General features: G+C 41.0%; 2 protein-coding genes across 2 annotated transcripts in view; one reads left to right on the top strand and one right to left on the bottom strand.

Annotated features, from left to right (window-relative positions):
- The window catches only part of LOC125242987 (gastrula zinc finger protein XlCGF26.1-like), a 204,154-nt gene that overhangs the window by 164,834 nt on the left and 15,786 nt on the right, over window positions 1–23,534 (top strand). The gene's annotated exons all lie outside the window — the stretch shown is intronic.
- LOC125249142 (gastrula zinc finger protein XlCGF57.1-like) overlaps window positions 3,572–23,534 on the bottom strand; it is a 31,848-nt gene continuing 11,885 nt past the window's right edge. The window contains exon 4 of the mRNA XM_048161356.1: window positions 3,572–5,805. Within this exon, the coding sequence (XP_048017313.1) occupies window positions 4,936–5,805 (870 nt within the window). The 3' untranslated portion in view covers window positions 3,572–4,935. The remainder of the gene's footprint in view (window positions 5,806–23,534) is intronic.

Genomic DNA, 23,534 nt, shown 5'->3' with positions numbered 1-23,534 from the left:
TAAACAAAGACACAGAACAGGAAGCACATTATGGGCAACCTCAGAAAAACCTAAAATTAGGGAACTTCTTCAGTAAATTCCAGGGAATATAGCCTTGTTTCTCAACCAGTATTCACATTCACAGAATCACATTCATTGGTCCAGACAAAAATAAATAAATAAATAAAACTGCCATAATCCCTGGCTCCGTGGTGCTTAACTCGCTGGTGTGTCGTTGTGTAAGTGTATCAAACACGCGACAGTCCTGCAAATGAATTGATTGGGCCAAATGTTTCTGCATATTGGAGGTAGTTCCCCCCTTTGACGAAATGGAACTTAAAGAGTTGCAAGTACTGTATTGTCGTCTTTTCGCGTAAAATGTCCAAACTTTAGTTTCTGCCTCGATTTTTGCTGCGTTCTAAACCAAAACAACGCAGCGTTATTGACACGTAACGAGAGGAACCGATTAAGCCGGCAAAGTTCAGTTATTGGCACCGGTTCTTAGAAGAACCGGTTCTCGACTTTTCTTAATATCAATTCAACTGATTGGTTTGTTTTGATTTAAACTTCATAACTTAAAAAATACAGATGTCTAATCACATAATAATAAACATGTGCATTTGGAGTTATCTGTTTTGCAGAAACTCTTCATATGCTTTTATAACACTTTCTGTGGTAAACTATTCATCACTTATAAATGGACACATCATTTGCAGGACCTCTCACTCCATCACTTTTTCAAGCAAAATTTACATTATTTAAAAAAAAAAAAAAATCAACACTCTGGAAAGCACTTAATCATTTAATTTTTATCTTGTGACTGAAAACGCACCATGGCATTTGTTAGAAAAAAAGGAGATTCTTATAACGTAATATAACCATTATACATTAATAATCGAAATCCGCCACATAACTTTCAAATTAAAATTGAAGAATACAAAGATTTGCGGCATATCAAACCTCGCTCCTTATTGGCTGTCACATGTATTTGCGACTACCATAGATGTTTGTGACATGCCGAATTTGTTACTTCAGCGCGACGCTAAAAGGATAAATGCAGAAAGGAATTTTGCAAAAACACTTTAATTTCATTCTGTTACTCACACAAATTATGCTGTCACTGTGCTGTTAAAAAATGACTGCTTTTGTATTGTATTTGTGCATTATTGTAGGATTAAAATTATTCTTTTTATACAACAGTGAAATGACCTTTTTATTTTTGTGAAGTGGCAGATTGGTGTGAGCACTGAGCATAAAAATATTATAATCTTTATATAAAAATATATAATTTAAATATCGATGGAGAGACACAGGTAAATTTACAGATCATAATTTATAAAGAAGATCTGGAAATGGTTCAGTGTCATGGACATATACAAATAATTTTTAACAGAAACCAAATGATGCTCCATTTATAAGTGATGAATAGTTTACACGGGTATGCAGAAAGTGTTATAAATTACCTCCTTCCAAGTGTCTTGCTCAAGGACACACTGGAGGTGATGCTGCAGAGATCTGTGCAAAGCTTCAGTGGAAGGTAAATTCGGATCAGAGGATGACAACCGCCACACACTCCACACAGAACACAAGTCTGCTGATGAGTGAAAGGATTTAATATAATCCAGCTCAGTGTAAGTTTATAAATATTTATCCACTTCAAAACAAATAAATTACTCTTCTTAAAAATAGTGCTTTACATACCTGCATGTTTGTGCAACACCACAAAAATCAATAAATCATATACTGTAATGAAATTTACTAATACTCATTAACTAATCACTGCTAACTAATAAATTATAAATGAACAAATTAATAAAACATTCATAAAATGAAATTAACATATATGAATGTATATTCTGTAATTGTAAAATCTATATTTATAAATTACCTATAATTGAAATAAAACATTCATAAAATGAATATCACTTATCAATCATTTATGACATATAATCATGTTTTCTAATGAATTCATCATTAACTAATAATTTACAAGTGACTTATAACTGAACATTTTAAAAGTGTTACCAAAAACATTAGCGAACTTTATAGCGATTTAACAAATCTTTTTTCGGAGAACATAACATGCACAAGATTAAAGATAAAACAAGGATTATTTATTACTAAAATACTGTTTACCGTAAAAAATACTTACATTTATGGGTCTCTCTGCTCGCTCGGTCGGCCGTGTTGGAATTTATCATACCCCTTCGTTGAAGTGTGGTCCCGAAAAATCTTTGTTTGAAGGGCACCTGGCCCTTCCCCTACCCCTTCCCCTCCAACCAAATGAGAATTGGGACACCCCTACCCCTTCACGTGAACGCGCGAAGGAAAGGGGAAGGGGTAAGGGGTAGAATTGGGATTGGGCAGTCTATTTAAATCTAAAGTCCAGTTTATTTTAATTATTGTAATTTAAACAGAGTTATTACAGCATTTTCTGATCTTGATGTCTGTGCATTTGCTGCAGAGCTTTTGTGGTGGAGCAGGACCTGCAAGGAAAGGTGACTTGGCATTTGTTAGAAAAAAAAAGGAAAACCTGAAACAAAAATGAAGTAAGATCATTTTGTTCCTTCTAATACAGAAATTAAATGGCACTGTGCTGTTAAAAAATGACTGCTTTTGTATTGTATTTGTGCATTATTGTAGGATGTGAAATGACCTCAGATTGGTGTGAGCACTGAGGATGGAGAGACACAGCAGATCCTGAAAATGGTTCAGTGTCATGGACAGACCCTCCATCACTCCTCCTTCCAAGTGTCTTGCTCAAGGACACACTGGAGGTGATGCTGCAAGATCAAACCTGAACCTGTGACCAGCTCAGTGGTTTAGACACAACACCACAAAAGTAATGAGCTAAACAGAAATTAACCTGTAATTGTAAAAATATGAAATGAATGACATGAATGAATTGTAAATAGTTTTAATCTGTTTATTTTAATCATGCTGATGGAGAGCACATGAATGTTTGCAGCAGACACAGCAGCAGCAGATTGTCCCGCACATCTTCTCCCACTCTTGCTTCAAGGTTGAGGGGTTCAGGGGTCCATCCTCATCATCTTCCTCATGCTCTGGATCAGGATGTCTCCATTGAGAAGAGCAGCAGTGAGGGACATGATGGATGAAGGTGTTCATGGTGGTCAGCTGTTTGATCAAAATAAAGCTGCAGAATTGGCACAGCTGTGTTGAGATGGCAGCGAGACTGTAAATATGTGATTGTTAGATCAATAAGTTTGAATAAACTTTTGTTTCATGTGTTGTTGACTTGTATATGCATTTATTTATTGTCATTATTACTTTTAATAATTCTTTTACTTTTTTATTAATTATGGTATTATTATCAGTAAATTTATATTTTATTAAGCAATGAATTAATGCACGAATTGACTGTAAATGGAGATGTATTTGTATCAGCTGTATTTGTCTCGTGTGTGTTCATGCACAGCTATCTATGCAGCTATGCACAGTCATCTTAATTTTAAGTACTTTTTACTACTTTGAGTATAAAATCAGTCTTCTTCAAAGACGAGATCTTCGAGCAGCTGTCCAACGTCTCCTCTGTGCAGACATTGGTAACACTGAGGAAAACTGCACTAGGTAGGGTTGTGGAGTTACTGGTGCTGTGAGGTGTTAGTGCACCTGTTGCTCATATCTTTATTTTTATTGCAGGACCAATAATTACATACAAGATCAGGGAAAATATCATGGCTGTATCTTTAACAAGGAACAATAATAATGACAAAGTACAGTTAAAATCAGATACTCCAAGACTTTAACTCAAATTGTCTTAGAATTGGTCACTTATAACTTGTAACAGAGTCATTTTTGTTGTAAAGTATGTGTACTTTTATTCAAGAATTGTTTTCAGGTACTCTTTACACCTCTGCTCTTTCCACAGGTATGACTTCTAAAACAGTTCTCTTTCGAGTGAATCCTCATGTGGACCTTAAGGTCACCTTTAAATATGAAACTCTTTCCACACTAATCACATGTAAATGACTTCTCTTCAGTGTGAATATTCATGTATTCCATAAGGCTTTGTTCCTTGTGTGAAGTCATTCCCGAACACCAACAAACTAGTGGTGCCGAAAGCTGACTGCGGGTTTAGGCTCACGTCGGCAGTGTCTGTGTACAAAGTTGCCCTGACACACCAAACCGACGCTAGACAGCCGACGGACAAGTAGCACGTCCCTTCTGCGCCTGCGTAAGATGAAATGCCTTTCCGAACCAGCAGGTGGCAGTAGCTGAACAGCCAATCAGAATGATCAGATGGACCGAGGAGCTCCAATGCCGATTCAACATGTCCTGAAAAAAAAAGCAGACGCTGTATGTGGAGGACCAACTTCAGCTGACGGTGTGGAACACACTGAGAAAACTTAGGGCCCGTCCACATGGAGACACATTTTTGTGAATATGCACAAATTTTGTATTGGATAGGCGTTTTGTCCACACGGATCCAGCAGTTTCATCTTCCGAAAATGCCATTTTTTTTAAACCGGCCCCCAGAGTGGATAAATCTGAAAACGCCGTCTTTGCGTTTTTGTGTACAGCCTATCCGTATATTTTTTCGATTATCCGTATTATTTCGACCCTAGTCAGACGCCGCTAACAGCAACAACAACAACAATAGCAGACTCTTGATGCTTGTATTCGTGCTGCAGAAGCTACTGAGCCAAAATAAAGTGTTATTTCTAAGCTTTACTATAGTTTGTATACAGTGCACAAGGTTTATGCTCATGCTCCAAGTCTTTTTGTATCCCTGTGGCAGAATTACAGCGCCACATACTGGTCTGGCTTGTATACTACATCGTTTTGATTAGTTTCAGAGGTTTCGTGTGGACGCAGATATTTCTTGAGATGAGAAAAAAAAAGATTGGATAGGGTAAGCTCCGGCTTCGTGTGGACATAGCCTTAGTCGGCCGAACAAAAACTACCCGACAACTGACTTGGTGTGTTCCTGCCTTAAGGCTTTTCTCCAGTGTGAGTTCTCATGTGGTCTTTAAGGCTTCTTTTATAACTGAAACTCTGTTGACATTGTCGGCAGATATATGGCTTGTCTCCAGTGTGAACTCTCATGTGGACTTTAAGGTTTTCATTTCTAATGAAACCCTTTCCACACTCTTGGCAAGTGAAAGGTTTCTCTCCAGTGTGAGTTATCATGTGGCCTATAAGGCTTAATTTTTGACTGAAACTCTGTCCACATTGTTGGCAGGTGAAAGGCTTCTCTCCGGTGTGAATTCTCATGTGGACTTTAAGGCTTCCTTCACGTGTGAAACTCTGTCCACATTGTTTGCAGGTGTAAGGCTTCTCTCCAGTGTGAATTCTCATGTGGACTTTAAGGCTTATTTTTTGACTGAAAATCTGTCCACATTGTTGGCAGGTGTAAGGCTTCTCTCTGGTGTGATTTCTCATGTGGACTTTAAGGCTTCCTTTATATGTGAAACTCTGTCCACATTTGTGGCAGGTGAAAGGTTTCTCTCCAGTGTGAGTTATCATGTGGCCTATAAGGCTTATTTTTTGACTGAAACTCTGTCCACATTGTTGGCAGGTGTAAGGCTTCTCTCCAGTGTGAATTCTCATGTGGACTTTAAGGCTTCCTTCACGTGTGAAACTCTGTCCACATTGTTGGCAGGTGTAAGGCTTCTCTCCAGTGTGAATTCTCATGTGGACTTTAAGGCTTATTTTTTGACTGAAACTCTGTCCACATTGTTGGCAGGTGTAAGGCTTCTCTCCAGTGTGAGTTCTCATGTGGACTTTAAGGCTTCCTTTATATGTGAAACTCTGTCCACATTGTTGGCAGGTGAAAGGCTTTTCTCCAGTGTGAATTCTTATGTGGACTTTAAGGCTCTTTTTATGTCTGATAACTCTTTCCACACTGTTGGCAGGTGAAAAAACGTTTAGGTCCAGTCTTTTGAGCTCTTTTTTGTGATGAAGCTTGTGTTGATCTTTCCCCAGTCATGAAATTATGTTTATAATAATGTTCTTCCTCTTCTTGCCTTTCATCAAGTTCATGACTCGCTTCTTTCAGTGCCATCAGGTCTAGGGCAAAAATAGACATAAAACAATTTAGACATTTAAAGCAAAACCAACAACATGTTTGTACCCTATGGATCAGGGATGGGCAACTTTGGTACTGGAGGGCCACTGTTTTGCAGAGTTAAGTTTCATACCTAATCAAATACACCTGCCTGTAATTTTCAAGCATTCCTGAAGACTTGAGGCTGATTTATACTTCTGCGTCACATGTACCTCGTAGGTACGGTGTAGGCTGCGAGTATGACATGTAGCCTATGATGTAGCCTGATGCGCTTTGATTTTATTCATCAAGATTTTGTAACCATTTTTGAACAAACTTATAATTAGGCAATATACACAACAAGCTTACATTATATCCTAAGATTTTCTTATATCCTATAAGATTTTCTTTTAGTTCAAAGCATTAAAGGTGCCCTAGAACCAGTTTTTACAAGATGTAATATAAGTCTAAGGTGTCCCCTGAATGTGTCTGTGAAGTTTCAGGTCAAAATACCCCATAGATTTTTTTTTAATTAATTTATTTACTGCCTATTTTGGGGCATCATTAACTATGCACCAATTCAGGCTGCACGGCCCCTTTAAATCGCGTGCTCCCTGGGGGGCGTACATATTAATGATCCTGACTGTTGCGTAACAGTCGGTGTTATGTTGAGATTCGCCTGTTCTTCAGAGGTCTTTTAAACAAATTAGATTTACACAAGGAGGAAACAATGGTGTTTGAGACTCACTGTATGTCATTTCCATGTACTGAACTCTTGTTATTCAACTATGCCAAGGTAAATTCAATTTTTGATACTAGGGCACTTTTAAACAATATGTGCAAACAAAACATATTGTTACATGTGCCCTGGGTCCATGTTCTATTATCATCATATGGACTCCATTTCCCACAATCCCCCACCTAGGAACCAATCATGCACTCACACCTGTTCCCATCAGTGACACTTTATAAGCTGCACTCACACACACACTCTTTGCTAAATTATAGCTGTGTCTCATTTCATTTCATTTCATTTCGAAGGCTGCATCCTCAAGAGGACGAATTCTGTGAAGGATGCGATATATGGAGTATCCTTAGCCAGAATTAAACGAGACGTCTTTTGTAGGACACACAGGCAGGAAAGGAAACAGGAAGTATATCGTTGCTATGCCAACACATTCACGGCAGCCTCGTTGCGCTCTCAGCCAATGAATGAAAATTATGAATAAATTTGTGTGTAATTTGAAAATAAAATGTATTTACTTGTTTTATTTTGGGTAATGCTTGAGGAGCTGGCTTATGTACAACAGATATCTGTTACAGAGACAAAGGACGAGGATATTGGGAAGAACAAAGTTTAAAACAAAAACAAGCTTGAAACTACTTACATTTAAACACATCTTCGCTTGTATGTACATTTGCTGACGCCACCATTTATTTTTTTATTTTTTTCAAAAAAATGACGGTTGTTAACAGAGACGCAAAGAATTTTGGGTTATCTGCAGCAGCGAAGGATACACCTCATGCATCCTCCAAATTCCTGTGAAAGAAGGACGCATTCAAAGGTCGCCTTCGGAGAGTCCTACTTACTTTTCTGAAATGATACAGCCTCAATGACGTATGCAACCTTTGAATGCGACCTCTGGAGGATGCAGCCTTCAAAATGAGACACAGCTATTGTTTAGCCTTGTATCCGACCTTGTCTCCGTGTTCCTTGATCCTTGCCTGTGTTTTTGACCCTGGACTGTTTCCTTGTTGATGATCGTTTGCTGCCTGCCTAGACCTTTGCCTGTGATCGGATTAATCTTTTGCCTTGAATTATTGTATCTGTTTGCTGGTGTTTGACCCTCTGCCTGTATGACTACGCTCATCCTATTAATAAAACCTGCATGTAGTCTCCAAATGTGTTGCCTGTCCCATAAGTTACACATATAAAGAACAAAAGCATTTAAGCTCAAGCAGCGCAAACGGGAAAAACACTAATAAAGCAGACAGCGCCAGTTATCGTACAAAACGTAATGTACATAATACACTCGAGTCAGTATATGATTATCGTGTTTATGTTGTTTCACATGTTCATGTTGAGAAAAAACTATAATATCCACATGCTTGGGTGAGAAAATGAGCTGCGCTGACACAAAGATAACGACAATACATAACGGTGTGCTAAGCTAAGGAAGAAGCGCCGTTTCGAGCCACCCGCTTCCCGCCAGCCCGTCCCCGGCGCGCCTAGAGCGTTTTCCCGCGGTTTATCACCGCTCTAAAAGAGCTTTTCCTAGCGGTTCTCGCCGCTCTAAAAGAGCCCCTCAAACGCATTTCACAGCGGCGGCATTGCTGCAAATGCCGCGCACTCTTGTGGCACATGCAGAGCCCCTCTGCATGATGACGACGGGCACGGTGAGTGCGTCTGCTGCCTTGGCAAGCCCCACGCAGAGGCTGCGCTCACCGGGACCTCATGTTCTCACTGCGAGAACATGAGTCTTACCTCTCTGCGCTCGCGCCCTTCTTCAGTGAAGGCGGTCCCGCCGCTCACGCTTAGGAAGAGACAGCGCCCTGAGTTGTGCAAGCTCACCCCGGCTCAGCCCTCGCGTGCCTCACCCTCTCCCACTAGAAAGCAGTCCTCCGTCCTGTTCTCCCGCCCTGAGCTGCACTCAGAAGCGAGCGACCTCGTCTCATTCGGCGGATCAGAGGAAGAGCCGCTCGATGACTCCATGTCTCTCGCGGCCTCTGAAACGAAAGGATGGGCCGGTGACACGGAGGACCCCGCCCACCTTCCCACGTTGGAGCCCATTGACTGCAAGCCAGGTAAGGATGCCGAGCTCTTCCATATCCTCTCGAAGGCAGTGGAGGAATTACACCTCGAGTTGGCCCCACCAGAAGAGCCATCGCGGAGCAGGCTTAATGAGTGGTTCCTGCCGGGTCGTCACCAGGCCCCTCACCAACGCTCCGCCCTGTTTCTCCCAGAGGTGCACGACGAGCTGACGAAGTCGTGGCACGCTCCGTATTCTGCCCGCCTACGTACTACACATCATTCAGCTCTCACCACTGTGGACAGCTATGAAGAGAAGGACTACGAGCACCTACCGCCCCTGGACGAAGCAGTGGCGGCTCACCTCTGTCCCCACCGGCTGTGGGCTGGAAGATGAAGAAGGCCCTTCCATCCAAGCCCTGGCCGGCAGAGCCTACACGTCCGCGGGCCAAGCTGCCTCAGCGCTGCACACCATGGCAATCCTCCAGGTGTTTCATGGCCAGCCTGGTCGTGCTCACACCATTTATGGCTCAACCTGACCGAGATAAAGGAGCTAGACAAGATGGTCTTCTTGGACGCCCCGGTCTCTCCCTCCGGTCTCTTCGGGCCAGCGGTAGAGGGCTTTACGGAATGCTTCACTGCAGCACAGAAATTGTCCCAAGCCATGCAACACTTCCTGCCCAAGCGCTCCAGTTCTGCGTCTGCTTCCAGCCGCCCCAGGTCTGCGCCGGCTCAGCAGAACAAGCCTGCCCCCTCTACCTCTCAGGCAGCACCTCCTAAGGATCAGCGCCAGCGCTCATGCCCCGCAAAGCGCTCCTTCCCGAGGCACCGTCAGGGTCCCAGACCGAAGATCTCGCTGGACCCGGCGCCTCCAAAGTCTTCCTGATGCAGGAAGGAAGAGGATAAAGTCTTTCGTTCATAACTCCGGGCGTGGAGATAGCCGTTGTGCTAACTGGGCCCGTCATGCAGGCTTATGACGAACACAATAAATATTTTACCTTCTCAAAGAAAGAGCAGTTTCCTCTTCCACTCTCTCCGGTGTATGGGCCCCCAATCGGCGGTCCGTCATCCGATGCCATTCAACCCCTTGTCACACGGGCCATGGCCTGGCAGGCCATCCCCGGAGTGTCAAGTTGGGTTCTGGGACCATAAATCGGGGCTACTCGCTGCAGTTCGCCCGACGACCCCCGCATTCCGGGGTGCTTCGACTTCAGTAAACACGCGACTCACACGTCCCCGAGCTGGCACGACTGAGGAAGGGACCTATAGAAATAGTCTCCCCTCAGAGAGCGAGTTGGGGTTCTACAGCCATTTTCCTGGTCCCCAAGAAAGATGGCGGTCTCAGACCCATCTTAGATCTCAGACTCTTGAACCTCTCCCTCATGAGACGGAAGTTCAAGATGTTAACGCTGAAGCAGACCCACGTGCAGGTTTGCCCCGTGGACTGGTTCTGCTTGCTGGACCTGAAAGATGCATACTTTCATATCCAGATAGCCCCCCGTCAAGGCGATTCTTGAGATTTGCGTTCGAGGGTGTGGCTCACCAATATACAGTCCTTCCCTTCGGGCTGTCCCTGGCTCCTCACACTTTTTCCAAGTGCTGAACGCTCTTTCCCCATGAGACAGATGGGAATCTGGGTTCTCAGCCCAGCCCAGTCGCGAGCAGAGTTGGAGCATCACAGATCCGTGCTACTCAGCCACATGGAGTGCCTGGGACTCAGGGTCAATTTTGCCAAGAGCTTCAGTCAGGAACAGAGCCTATCTCCCTCTGAAGCTCTTCCAGAGGATGTTAGGGCTGATGGCTTCCACCTTCCCGGTTCTGCAGCTCGGCCTTCTTCGGATGCGGCCTCTGCAATACTGGTTGAAGTTTCGGGTCCCTCCTCACGCCTGGCGGCACGGCTGCCTGCATCTCAGGGTCAATCGGGCCTGTTTGACAGCTCTGAAACCCTGGACGAACCCTGCATGGTTCAGTCAAGGAGTACCCCTACAGGCAGTGTTCAGAAGGACGGTGCTCTCAACAGATGCATCCAACACAGGTTGGGGTGCTCTTTGCGAGGGCAGACCTGCCTTCGGCTCGTGGTCCCACAAGGAAAGCCATCTGCACATCAACTGCCTCGAAATGCTGGCAGTGATTCGAGCCCTTCACGCGTTTCAGGCACACCTGATGGGACGCCACGTCCTTGTCCAGTCGGACAGCATGACAGTGGTGTCATATATAAATCACCAGGGTGGTCTTTCGTCCAGCCGCTTATGCGCTTTGGCGAAGCGTCTTCTGGAATGGGCATTACCGAGGCTACAGTCACTCAAAGCGACTCACATACCCGGGAGAACGAATTTGGGAGCAGATATGCTATCTCAGAGCAACGTCCCCTCAGACAAGTGGATGCTCCACCCCCAGAGGGTTCTCACAATCTGGGAGATCTTCGGGAGGGCAGAGGTAGACCTCTTCGCCTCAGAAGACAACTCTCACTGGCCCAGCACCCTCCCTTTACACATTTCCCCTGATCGCTCTGATCCCTCAGGTCATCAGACGAATCAGGGAAGACAAGCACAGAGTCCTCCTAGTGGCCCCGCTCTGGAGGAGCCAAGTTTGGTCCTCAGAGCTGCTCAGGCTTTCCACGGAAGCCACATGGCCGATCCCCCTGAGACGGGACCTCCCTTTAGGTGAACAGGACAATCTGGCATCCTCAGCCAGAACTCTGGGCTCTGCACCTCTGGTCCCTCGATGGGAGCCTGCAAGCCTCCCAGGGGATGTGCTAAATACCATCTCTCAGGCAAGAACCCCATCCACGAGACGCCTCTACGCCCAGAAATGGTTGGTCTTTGTTGGCTGGTGCTCTGCACGCAACATAGACCCAGTGGAGTGTGACGTATCACCGATACTGTCTTTCCTCCAAGAGCGTTTAGATATGGGTCGCTCCCCTTCAACGCTCAAAGTTTACGAAGCAGCCATTGCAGCGTTTCACGCTCCTATCGCTGGTCAGTCAGTGTAACGAAACAGCCTTGTGGCACGTTTCTTGAGAGGTTCTAGACGACTGATTCCTCTTCCTTTCACCATTCCCACATGGGACCTCTCTTTGGTCCTCAGAGCTCTTAAAGGGCCACCCTTTGAGCCACTGCATTCAGCTGACCTCAGGCCCTGACGCTCAAAACCGCTCTGCTACTTGCTCTAGCATCGGTCAAGCGTGTTGGCGACTTGCAGGCCCTCTCTGTGAGCCCTGCGTGCCTTGAATTTGGGCCCAACGACTCGTTTTGAAACCTTGGAATGGTTACGTTGGTTACATTCAGGGCATTGAGGACCTATGTTGACTGGTCACAGCCTTTCCGGCAATCCGATCAACTCTTTATCTGCTTTGGCGGCCGCACCAAAGGGTCTTCGGTCTCTAGGCAACGTCTCTCGCGTTGGATAGTCGACGCTATCGCTCTTTGTTACTCCTCTATGGGCCAGAACTGCCCCTAGGAGTTAGAGCCCACTCCACTAGAGGAATGGCTTCCTCTTGGGCCTGGTCCAGTGGAGTGAAGCAGCCGGCTGGTCCTCGCCGTCCACTTTTGTCAGATTTTATCATTTGGATATCCCGACCTTACAAGCTCGGGTCCTCTCGGTATGATACAGCGGCCTCTTTTGAGCTCCACTTCATACTTCTCCAGGAGTTAACTACCTTCTGTAGTGTAACACTGGGTTCAACGGCTCCGGCCTTCTCACTTGTCCGCTGGTTCCCTCACGGTGTCCAAGACAAGTCCAGTCATTCCCTGCCGTGGCACGGTGTGGCTGAATTCGTTCCCCATACGCAGTACGAGTGAAGTATCGAAAGGGAACGTACTCGGTTACTGACGTAACCTCGGTTCCCTGAGATACGGAACGAGTACTGCGTTACATGCCATGCCACGAGGCTGCGACTTCAGTGTCGTCGCTTCAGTCGTATGACCTGAAATCCTATGGCGAAACACCTGCTTATATAGCACTAATCCCCGCCCCTTTCGGCGGGAATTTTCGCGCGCTTTGTCGCCATAGGCCGTGCAGCTATGCCGCGCCGTCATTGGTTCAACAACTTGTCTATGAGTGATGAAGTTACACTGCGTTATTGAAAAAGGCTTCAGTAATGGGGAAAAAGGAGACCTTTCCCCATACGCAGTACTCGTTCCGTATCTCAGGGAACCGAGGTTACGTTAGTAACCAAGTACGTTATCTTCTCTGCTCACTTGGGTTACAGCTGCACTTACCTGTTGTGAATGCAGTGATGGACAGCTGTCTTTCCTCATTCAACGGGTGTTTTGATTTCATGTGCGTTCTCATTATGGTGGTGATATTATGATAACTCAGTTTCATTAATTCATTTGATCAAAAGTAATTCCATTTTGTAAGATCATTTTCATCTAAGTTATTCCAAACATCGCAAGGCAAGCGACAACATTTTGTGATGATCCAATAAAATAAACCTTTTAAACATGCTCCACAGCACCACCCGGTGCATTTAGTTATAACTGCAAATTTTAGTTCTTAGGATTTATCATGGATTCACTGCATTACGTCCAGGAAAGCAACAGAGTAAAATTCAAATACTGGACTATTTGTGCACAGCCTTAGTATAGACTACTGCGCAGAGTCTTGGGTGTAGGTGCGACACAGAAATAAATATCAGCCTTTACCATTACATTTTGGGGTTGGGTTAATTTTTACAGGTTTGTTTGATCAATGATGGAGCTAAACAGAATAGTGTCTCTCCAGGACCAGAGTTGCCCATCTACAGATCTTATACAGCAGTGGTTTTCAAACCAGGTCCAAAGGGACCCACCACTGTACATTTTGTGTGTATCCTTTATTTTTCACATCTGGTTAATATCATCAGCTTGTTAGAAGATTGCTGACATTGATGGAGGAATTTACAAACTACAATTTCTGTTCATCACTAAGGTGAGAACCAGACACAATATAAACCTAAATATACTCAAATTATTTAAATTGGAAAGTGTTTTACTATTCAGTAAGTAAAAGAAGATATTTGTTGTTGTAATGTCAGACATAGCACACGCATTAGACGGAAAGATTGAGTGCTTATGAGATGTGTTTTCCTCAGCACAAAACTGGTTATACTATAACTATGGTTATACTCTTACCTGTAAATGTTACAAATTCATGCAAGTGTGCATTTTCTGACAACAGGCTCCATTAAACTTCAGTGAACAAATAGACCCTTTTCACATGACGTCACACAGCTTCCGTTAAGACTCGATGTGCATCCTCACTTCCGTCAGCATAGTGGAATACTAGCGCGACTCGAATGAAGTGCACTCAATAGTTGTATATTATGCCATAAATGTGGTTAGAGGATGACTGTAGTCGCCTAATTTCATGTAAATTCAAGGTGAGGTATTTGGCAGCTGCAGATCTCAAACAAACTTACTGATCGGCGTGATTTGCTGCTTGAAGTCGGAGGAGTTGAATAGGTACTGACGCCATACGTACACTTTCTGCTGCCCGTATCTTGAAAACTTTGCTGTCTTTATTGCAGATGAAGCCGTTTATATATATTTGTGAAATAAACGCATTTTTCCAACTTTTACGTGCAGTAAAAAAACTTCTCATTTAAATGTATGTACTACTTATTTCAGTGCCTACAATGAAGATCAACATAAGCTTATTCTTTTTAAATATCAGTCGATTTTTCCACTTTTATTTCGATAAATATGACATACATAATAATACAAATTGTGTTTAAAATAATACTATTTCTACATGAAGACTGTTAATGTTGTAAAAACTGACTTGTGTACATGGCATTTTCACCATAGTAAAAAAAAACATTGTCATCATCTTATCGTTTATTGCAGAACAAGATCGTCGCATACAAAAATATACAGAGTATTTACAACAATACTCATTGTTATAGCAGCATTAAATTAACGAAATCAAATTATTTCTCCAGGGAATAACATTAAATGAACACTTCCATTTTGTATTTTCATTTACACTTCTTACAAGTTATACAATCTTAATATATTGCAGCAGTTCAGTTTAAACTGGTATGATCTAAAATTATCTAAAATTTTAACACAATTAATTTTTCGGAGTATTATATGTGGATGTGCTACTTTCAGGTGTCCAATACTCGTAAATAAATCTCACAAGATCAATATCCATTATCATAGCCTACCAATTTCTAAAAATAAAGATTTGTTTTAAAGACAGTATTCTTGTTATTCCAAATAGGCTAACAGATTTGTGTGGACACACAATCATTGTGATAAAACTCTGACAGCAATTCAAGGACACAACATTGCTAAAGTTTCTGCTCGTGGAAACCCTAACCAAGGCATTTACAGAAAGGAACTAATAAATATCATTACCAGAAAAACCTGACTGTAAATCTTTGACATAAACAGTTTGCATTTAAAGTTATTAAAGCATTTTCCCTATAAGTCGCCGGCGCGAAGGTAAGACGGAACAACTGATACACTGCTTTGCAGATAGGCGGAAGTTAACTGACGTCATTGTGAAAAGGGTCTATACCAGTACGAACATGTGCATCAAACAGACGGAGCACAGTTGAATAGAAATGAAACACTAGACGTCCTGTTCTTGGAGATCTACATTTCCTGCAGAGTTCAGATCCAACATTAATCAAACACACCTGAAGCAGTGAAATAAGGTCTTCAGGGGCACTTGATAACTAAAAGCAGGCGTGTTCGATCAGGGTTGGATCTGAACTCTGCATGTATGTCGATCTCCAGGAACAGGATTGGGCATTCTTGCTCTAGGTTCAACTCATCAGCTTATTATTAGAAACTCATGATCGGAAATTAATATTTCAAATAAATCTACAAGTGTCCTGTTGAGGTACTCCAGGGCTGCGCTCAAGTTCAGATTTTTATGCCCTTCCCTTGTTAACTTCCCTCCACCTTAAGGACTCAGAAGTACATCATTGTTTACACTGAACCAATACTGGCAGAATCTGTCTAGCTACTTTAAATGTACCTCTCTGAGCTCTTGATTGCTTGGAAAATGCAATGGAGCTGATTTGTAGATGCACTTATAGTAAGTAAGTTATTGGCAGATCTGAGGGACCTAGGAGCTGAGTTCAAATAAATAAGATCAGAGATATAGGATGGTGCTTGTCCATTAAAGGGATAGTTCACCCAAAAATGAAAATTTGGTGTTTATCTGCTTACCCCCAGCGCATCCAAGATGTAGGTGTCTTTGTTTCTTCAGTAGAACACAAATGATGATTTTTAACTCCAACCGCTGCCGTCTGTCAGTGGTATAATGCAAGTCAGCGGGAACTTGGACTATAAGAGTAAATAAAACACGACAGACAAATCCAAATTAAACCCTGCGGCTCGTGACGACACATTGATGTCTTAAGACACGAAACGATCGGTTTGTGCGAGAAACCGAACAGTATTTATATCATTTTTTACCTCTAATACATAGATGTCTCGCGCATATACTTCAATGAGAGCGAGACATCACTGCCGTTGTCAGAGCGCGATCAGACCAAACGAATCGAGTGATGAATGCCGTTGGACATAGTGGTGTATTAGAGGTAAAAAATGATATAAATACTGTTCGGTTTCTCGCACAAACCGATCGTTTCTTGTCTTAGGACATCAATGTGTCGTCACGAGCTGCAGGGTTTAATTTGGACTTGTCTATGCAAGTTTTATTTACTGTTATTGTAGAAGTTCCCATCCACTAGCATTATTTGACTGACAGACAGCAACGGTTGGAGTTAAAAATCATCATTTGTGTTCTACTGAAGAAACAAAGACACCTACATCTTGGATGCACTGGGGGTAAGTAGATAAACATCAAATTTTCATTTTTGGGTGAACTATCCCTTTAAGAGCTTTAAAAACAATCAGCAACATTTTAAATTGAATTCTGAAAATGACAGGAAGCCAGTGAGGAGAAGCTAAAATTTGAGTGATATGATCTTGTTTTTTGCACTAGTTAACGGTCTATCTGCTGCATTCTGGACCATCTGCAAATGTGGCAATGAAGAACGAGGAAGGCCAAAGTACAGTGAATTACAACAGTCCAGCCGTGATGTGATAAATATATGAATAACTTTCTCCAAATCTTGAAAGAAAAAGTGTTGATTTCTGGAAATGATTCTCAGTTGATAGAAGCTGTTTTTAACAACTGAGCTAATTAGTTTTTCAAGACAAAGCTCAGAGTCAAAGATAACACCTACATTTTTTGCATGTGACGAAATATATGGAGTAAGATTGTTTAAGTAATTGGCTATAGAGTTTTTTTATTGTTAAGCTGGAGGAAATTATTTGCCATCCAGCATTTAATATCCTCAAGACAGTCCATGAGAGGCTGCAGAGAATCTCTAGTTTTCAGTGGAAGGTATAACTGAGAATCATCAGCATAGAAATGAAAATAAATTTTGTATTTTCTAATTATGTTGCCAAGCAGAAGCATGTACAAATTAAAGAGTAATGGCCCCAATGTTCCAATGTTTTCTTATGTTCCAGAAAATACTGTAACTATAAAAGGACCATTTTAAAGGCTTGAATATGTGCCACACGTACTGCTGCCAGCTGGTGACACAATAACCATGAACAACAATTGATCAGCTCCCATGACCAAACATACAATCCCAACATGAAATGTGATGTATACAAATCCATTTCCAAAGGGGAAATTTGAACTGCATTGCATAGTTAAGATATCTCCGGAAGGGGGATTGGTGCTGTGTGGCGCAGTTTGAGGTGTCTTGGCAAAAGGAGAGATTGAAACTTTGTGTATCATTTCGAAGTGCCTTAACAGGTAGAGCTAGAGAGCAGTCCTGACGTGTGAAGATTCATTTAGAGCCGCTATGATGGACAACAAAAAACTCCCTGAAACTTCCTAGCTCTTCCATCCAGATAGCGAAATTCTCTGTTTTTACTGTTATCTCTATTTCTTATGCATTTCATTTTTATTATTTTTAAGTACACAGCAACATACACAGGACAAATCCAAACATTGTCCTGAATGTGTGTGAAAACAACTGAAATGTGTCTGTGCAGAAATACAACATGCGATCAGTGCGTCGAGAGAGAGAGAGCTCATACATGATTTGTTTGAATATAATGGAGTAAAATAATGGACAAAATATCTTAATAGAACATGATCTTTACTTAATATTGCATAATTTTGACTCATACAGTGTATTGTTGGCTATTGCCACAAATATACCTGTGTGACTTACGACTGGTTTTGTGGTTTGGGGTCACATTTAATGGAAACACTGAATTTTAAAGTTATCTTACGGGTGAGGAACGGCATGAGGGTAAGTAATAAATGACAGAATTTTGATTTTTGGGGTGAACTAACCCTTTAATTACAAGTAACCAGCCCTAAACCAAACCCTAACCCTTGCTCTACTGTAAGTCCACTTGAATGAAACGACTGAGTGAATTCAGACACTGAGTGCGCCGGAAGAGCTGCTGATTTCACACAGTTTGTGCTGCTGTTTAATAATCATTTGAAACTGGAAACCTTAATTAAACCATTTCATGATCAATTAAACAGGAATTTATACCTGAATGATATTATGCTGGAATGAATGGATTCAGTAATATTATCTGTAAGATTATACTTCTGTATATTCTCTATTTCTGTAGAGCTGGACATTTTAATAATGATCAAATGACTGAGTTCAGCTGTGAGAATAAAACCAACCTGTTTGTTCCTCAGTGTCTTCATGTTTCACACTGAATGTTTCTTCAATCTTTATTTCTTTAGTCTCTTCTTTAATAAAATCAATCTTCATGTCTTCAGACTCATCTTTAATACACGCCATCTGTAAGAAAAGAATAATTAAAAGTCTTCAATGACCTGCTGGACAAAAAAACACTAAAAACTTATGCTACAAATTAATAAACTTTATATTTCAGGCATTTATTATCTAGATTTGGTATTTAAAGAATTATAGATTGTATTTAAATGATTACACCGATGAAAATCACAACAGATGCAGGAGTGCGGCGCAGTCTTATGACGTCATGTCGTCACTCCAAAATAAAAGTCATGCATTGTCTACAATCACAGAAGTGCATAGAAATCCAACTATTTTACCAAATAATTTTTCCCTGCCGTGGCACGGTGCGGCTGAATTCGTTCCCCATACGCAGTACGAGTGAAGTATCGAAAGGGAACGTACTCGGTTACTGATAATTTAAAAAAAATTTTTATATATATATATATATATATATATACAGTACAGTCCAAAAGTTTGGAACCACTAAGATTTTTAATGTTTTTAAAAGAAGTTTCATCTGCTCACCAAGGCTACATTTATTTAATTAAAAATACAGTAAAAAAACAGTAATATTGTGAAATATTATTACAATTTAAAATAACTGTTTTCTATTTGAATATATTTCACAAAGTAATTTATTCCTGTGATGCAAAGCTGAATTTTCAGCATCATTACTCCAGTCTTCAGTGTCACATGATCCTTCAGAAATCATTCTAATATGCTGATCTGCTGCTCAAGAAACATTTAATGTGTACAATTGTACAAAATATTTGTGTACAATATTTTTTTTTCAGGATTATTTGATGAATAGAAAGTTCAAAAGAACAGTGTTTATCTGAAATCTAATATTTTGTAACATTATAAATGTCTTTACTGCCACTTTTGATTGATTTAATGCATCCTTGCTGAATAAAAGTATTCATTTCTTTAATTTCTTTTCAAAAAAATAAAAATAAAAATTCTTACTGACCCCAAACTTTTGAACGGTAGTGTATAATGCTACAGAAGCTTTGTATTTCAGATAAATGCTGTTCTTTTGAACTTTCTATTCATCAAGGAATCCTGAAAAAAAAGTACACAACTGTTTTCAACATTGAAAATAATCATAAATGTTTATTGAGCAGCAAATCAGCATATTAGAATGATTTCTGAAGGATCATGTGACACTGAAGACTGGAGTAACGATGCTGAAAATTCAGCTTTGCATCACAGGAATAAATTACTTTGTCAAATATATTTATAGTACACAGTTATTTTAAATTGGAATAATATTTCACAATATTACTGTTTTTTACTGTATTTTTAATTAAATAAATGTAGCCTTGGTGAGCAGACAAAACTTCTTTTAAAAACATTAAAAATCTTAGTGGTTCCAAACTTTTGGACTGTACTGTATATGAGTTGAAAAATATCAGATTTGAAAATGTCAGAAATATGAATGAAAGGTTTCAGTGGCTTAGTGTTCAGCCTTTTTTTGGTGTTAACTTTGTAAAATCTTAACAGTTGCATTTCAGAGAAATAAATCAATTTACAATTTGGAAAGATGCAAGTGTGATGTGTAACCCAATATATTTATAACTACAAATATTTCAACATTTTTGGTTGAAAACACATGTTTTTGTTCGGTTGTGGAAATGACTATTTATTTTGCGATGTCTGGAAAAAATGTAAAAAAAAATACATATTATTTCATAAAAATCAGCACAGCCAACTTCAGGGCAGGTATCTAGGCATACTGGGGAAACAAATTATGCCAGTAATATTTTAATTAAAAAATGTTTCATTTTCTGAAAATGTCCAGGTCCAAAAAGTACCATAGTTGGAGAATATACACTCACTGTCCACTTTAATAGGAACTGTACACCATGTCCTTCATAGAGTCATACAATCAGCCAATCACATGGCAACTGCACCCTGCATAAAATAATACAGATACAGGTCAAAAGCACATCCATTATCAGAATGGGGAAAATGTGATCTGTGACTTTAACTGTGATATGGTTTTTGATATGTCTTAGCACGCATAAGACAGTGAACCTTAAAGTGGATGGGCTCTAACAGTAGCCAAGAATAAGAATCTGCAGATTTCATAGGCAATCGAGGACCTGCACCTTAACATGACCACAATGCAGCCCTGAAGTATCAGCAGAGATTGGGTCAACTAGATCATCCATTGTGAAGGCCTCATCGACACGACAGCCAGTAGCACAGTTCCTCAACAAACCGTCCATACCGGCGTGATGAATACGATCCTCAACTGGATGGAACTGAAATAAATACTTTGATTGCTGCGATCCTATTGGACTTATGATAGTTACCTGAATCGTAACAAAGTTACGATCGCCAGAGGAGAACTGGCCCCCCGACTAAGCCTGGTTTCTGCCAAGGTTTTTTTCTCCATTTTAACACCTGTTTGCCACCTGATGGAGTTTGAGTTCCTTGCAGGTGTCGCCTTTGGCTTGCTTAGTTGGGGACACTTGACATTTGATATTCTGGCCACTACAGTTATCTCTGTATGTATATTTTAGGCAACAATAAAATTAACATATTAATACCCATGCATGTTGTTCAGGCAACACAGTCAATGATTATCCTTACTGCATGTAAATTTACAACCAAACAAACTATAAAACACCAGAATGGTATAAACCAGAACTATAAAACTTCCTCTTTTCATTTACATTTTAAAAATAATAAACATATGTGGTTCAGTCAATATGTGCATATAGTTTGCAATCATAAAACACAACTCTGTCTCATTTTGTTATATGTCAGTTTTAATGATCAATAACAGCCATTATAAAAATGTAAGCAAAAGGTACATTTACATGTATAAGAAGCTACAATAAAAATTAAAGCAAACAGTTCAGTCAAACGTTCAAAGTCAGCGAGCTAATAGACTACAACGGTAAAGTTAAATAGCCTAAATATATAAAGTTATGAAACTTTACCCTCAGCCAAAACAATTTTCCAGGGAACAAATTATAGCTTAATGAGACCAAAGATTGCCTGTTACAAAAGATGAATTATATCTCATGTTTAACCACTACAAAGTCATCAGAGTCAGCGGCAAACATCAGAAGGACTAGCCGAGGTAAGGCTGCTCTCGGCGGGGTACATGAGCGCTGAACGCCCAGTGATCGTCTGGATCTCACAACTCCAACAACGTCAGATCAAACTTTCAAATAGGCACTTTCTTTATCAATAAACCACAGATTTGATCTTGGTGCTGTTGCTCTGTGTCTGCTGTTGAATTAACCTAGTTGTGGATGAGGAACGACCCCTGATGTGATTGTGAAGCACTTACGGTGTACAGTAGTACATAGTAAAGTGCTATATAAATGCCTCATTCATTCATTAGTTTTGATATGCGTTCTTGTTTGTTCTTGTGAAACGTCATCAGTTGCTGCCCGAGTACTGATCCAATTCAAAGTTCACATCTAGCCAAGTACAGTTCAAATCCCTGAATGTGTTCTTGATCCGACTTTTATCGAAGATGCATCGAGAGGGGACTTGAGACAGCCAGGTATCCCAGAATGCCTCTCAGATCAACCAGCAACAGTTAAACTACATGTCAAGACATAATAACATGGGGGACATTGGGGGGGTATTTTTCCCAAAGTGAGCCGTCCGCTCCAGTCCACTACAATTTGGAGTGGTTAAGGCCCGGGTATATGTCATTTCCCACGTTCTGCTCCATCTCGTGCACAGTTGAGTGTGCAAGCCTTTCAAAGATAATTCTTTGCCCGTGAGTGCGGAAAGACAGCGCACCATCAAGCCCCGGCTATACTTCACTTTCCGCGCCTGGACGTGTCTCGCGTGCAGTCGTGTCCGTGCATCCACCATTGCAACATAGTTCAGAAGATACACCAAGAGAACAGGAATTAAAAAAACGATAGGGAAAACATGCCTCTGAGTTTATTCGTCTTGTTTTTGAATTGCTTTTTACACTCTTCTTTGACGACTGCACATTGTGCTCAGTACTGTGTGTATTGCCACCTAGTGGGCTCTTCCGTCTTGCTTGCGCATGCGCTGTTGCATGTGCACCATCTGCGCAGTCTCGAAATTTGGGCTGCATGCGGATAGGCCACAAGCCTGCCGCATGACGAAAATTATGATCATCAAATTCACAAATGCAGACGGCCAAAGTATACCCGGGGCTTCAGTGATCACAAAAATTCAGGGGGTTGGCAGCCAGGTTAACACACACAAGCCCAAGTTTATCTACTTGTAGAAAATTCGACTACGCCACCTGGTAGGGTTTCACCCAGGAAATAGAAATAACCCCAAAGTTTAATATTAGGTCACACAGGTTTGATTCTCTTAAAAAGAAAGGTAGGCAGGAAACGTGGGCATCATATAAAAAAATAAAAATAAAAAAAAAGGTACAAAATTTATTCACAACTTGAATTCATGATAGAAAAATCACTTAAAATAGCCACAATGATATGGTGCCATTCATGGCAGCTTTCTCTCCAGTGACAACTCGAAGAAACAAATATCCACAAAACCAATACCACAAGACAAAAAGACAGAACTCAAAAAACACAGAAATCAAACTCAAATTATACAGAATTACAAAGAAACAAAAAGAAAATATCCTCACTGTAAAAAGATCCAGTGACAGATGAAACAAGAAAAAAAAAAAAAAAAAATTAAACAAAACCAATTACACAACTTTCAAATAAACAAAACATAATATAATTAATTACAGGGCTGGGGTTACCCACCGGAGTGATCACCAGCGCTAGTTATCCAAAAGCACACTTCCACACACACCCCACTGTGAACTCAGATCACACACTCGTACACTTCAAAAGTGTCACACGGCAAACGCTGAAGCAGCACCACCACCAAAGATCTTTCACCCGTGGGACCCCAGCTCCTGAAAGAAATCAAGAACAAAATAAGTAAATCTCAAAAACAAATTAATGAAATGCAAATTGAAGTCACAATTCCACCATAACACGATGGGCAACAATCACCACAGCACAGTACAATTCACAAAATACAACTCTGCATGGGAAAAAAAAGATAAAAAATAA

Source organism: Megalobrama amblycephala, linkage group LG1 (assembly GCF_018812025.1).
Source record: "Megalobrama amblycephala isolate DHTTF-2021 linkage group LG1, ASM1881202v1, whole genome shotgun sequence".
Lineage (NCBI taxonomy): Eukaryota > Metazoa > Chordata > Actinopteri > Cypriniformes > Xenocyprididae > Megalobrama > Megalobrama amblycephala.
Note: the sequence above shows the minus strand (reverse complement) of the source record. Positions and strands in the feature narration are given on the sequence as shown.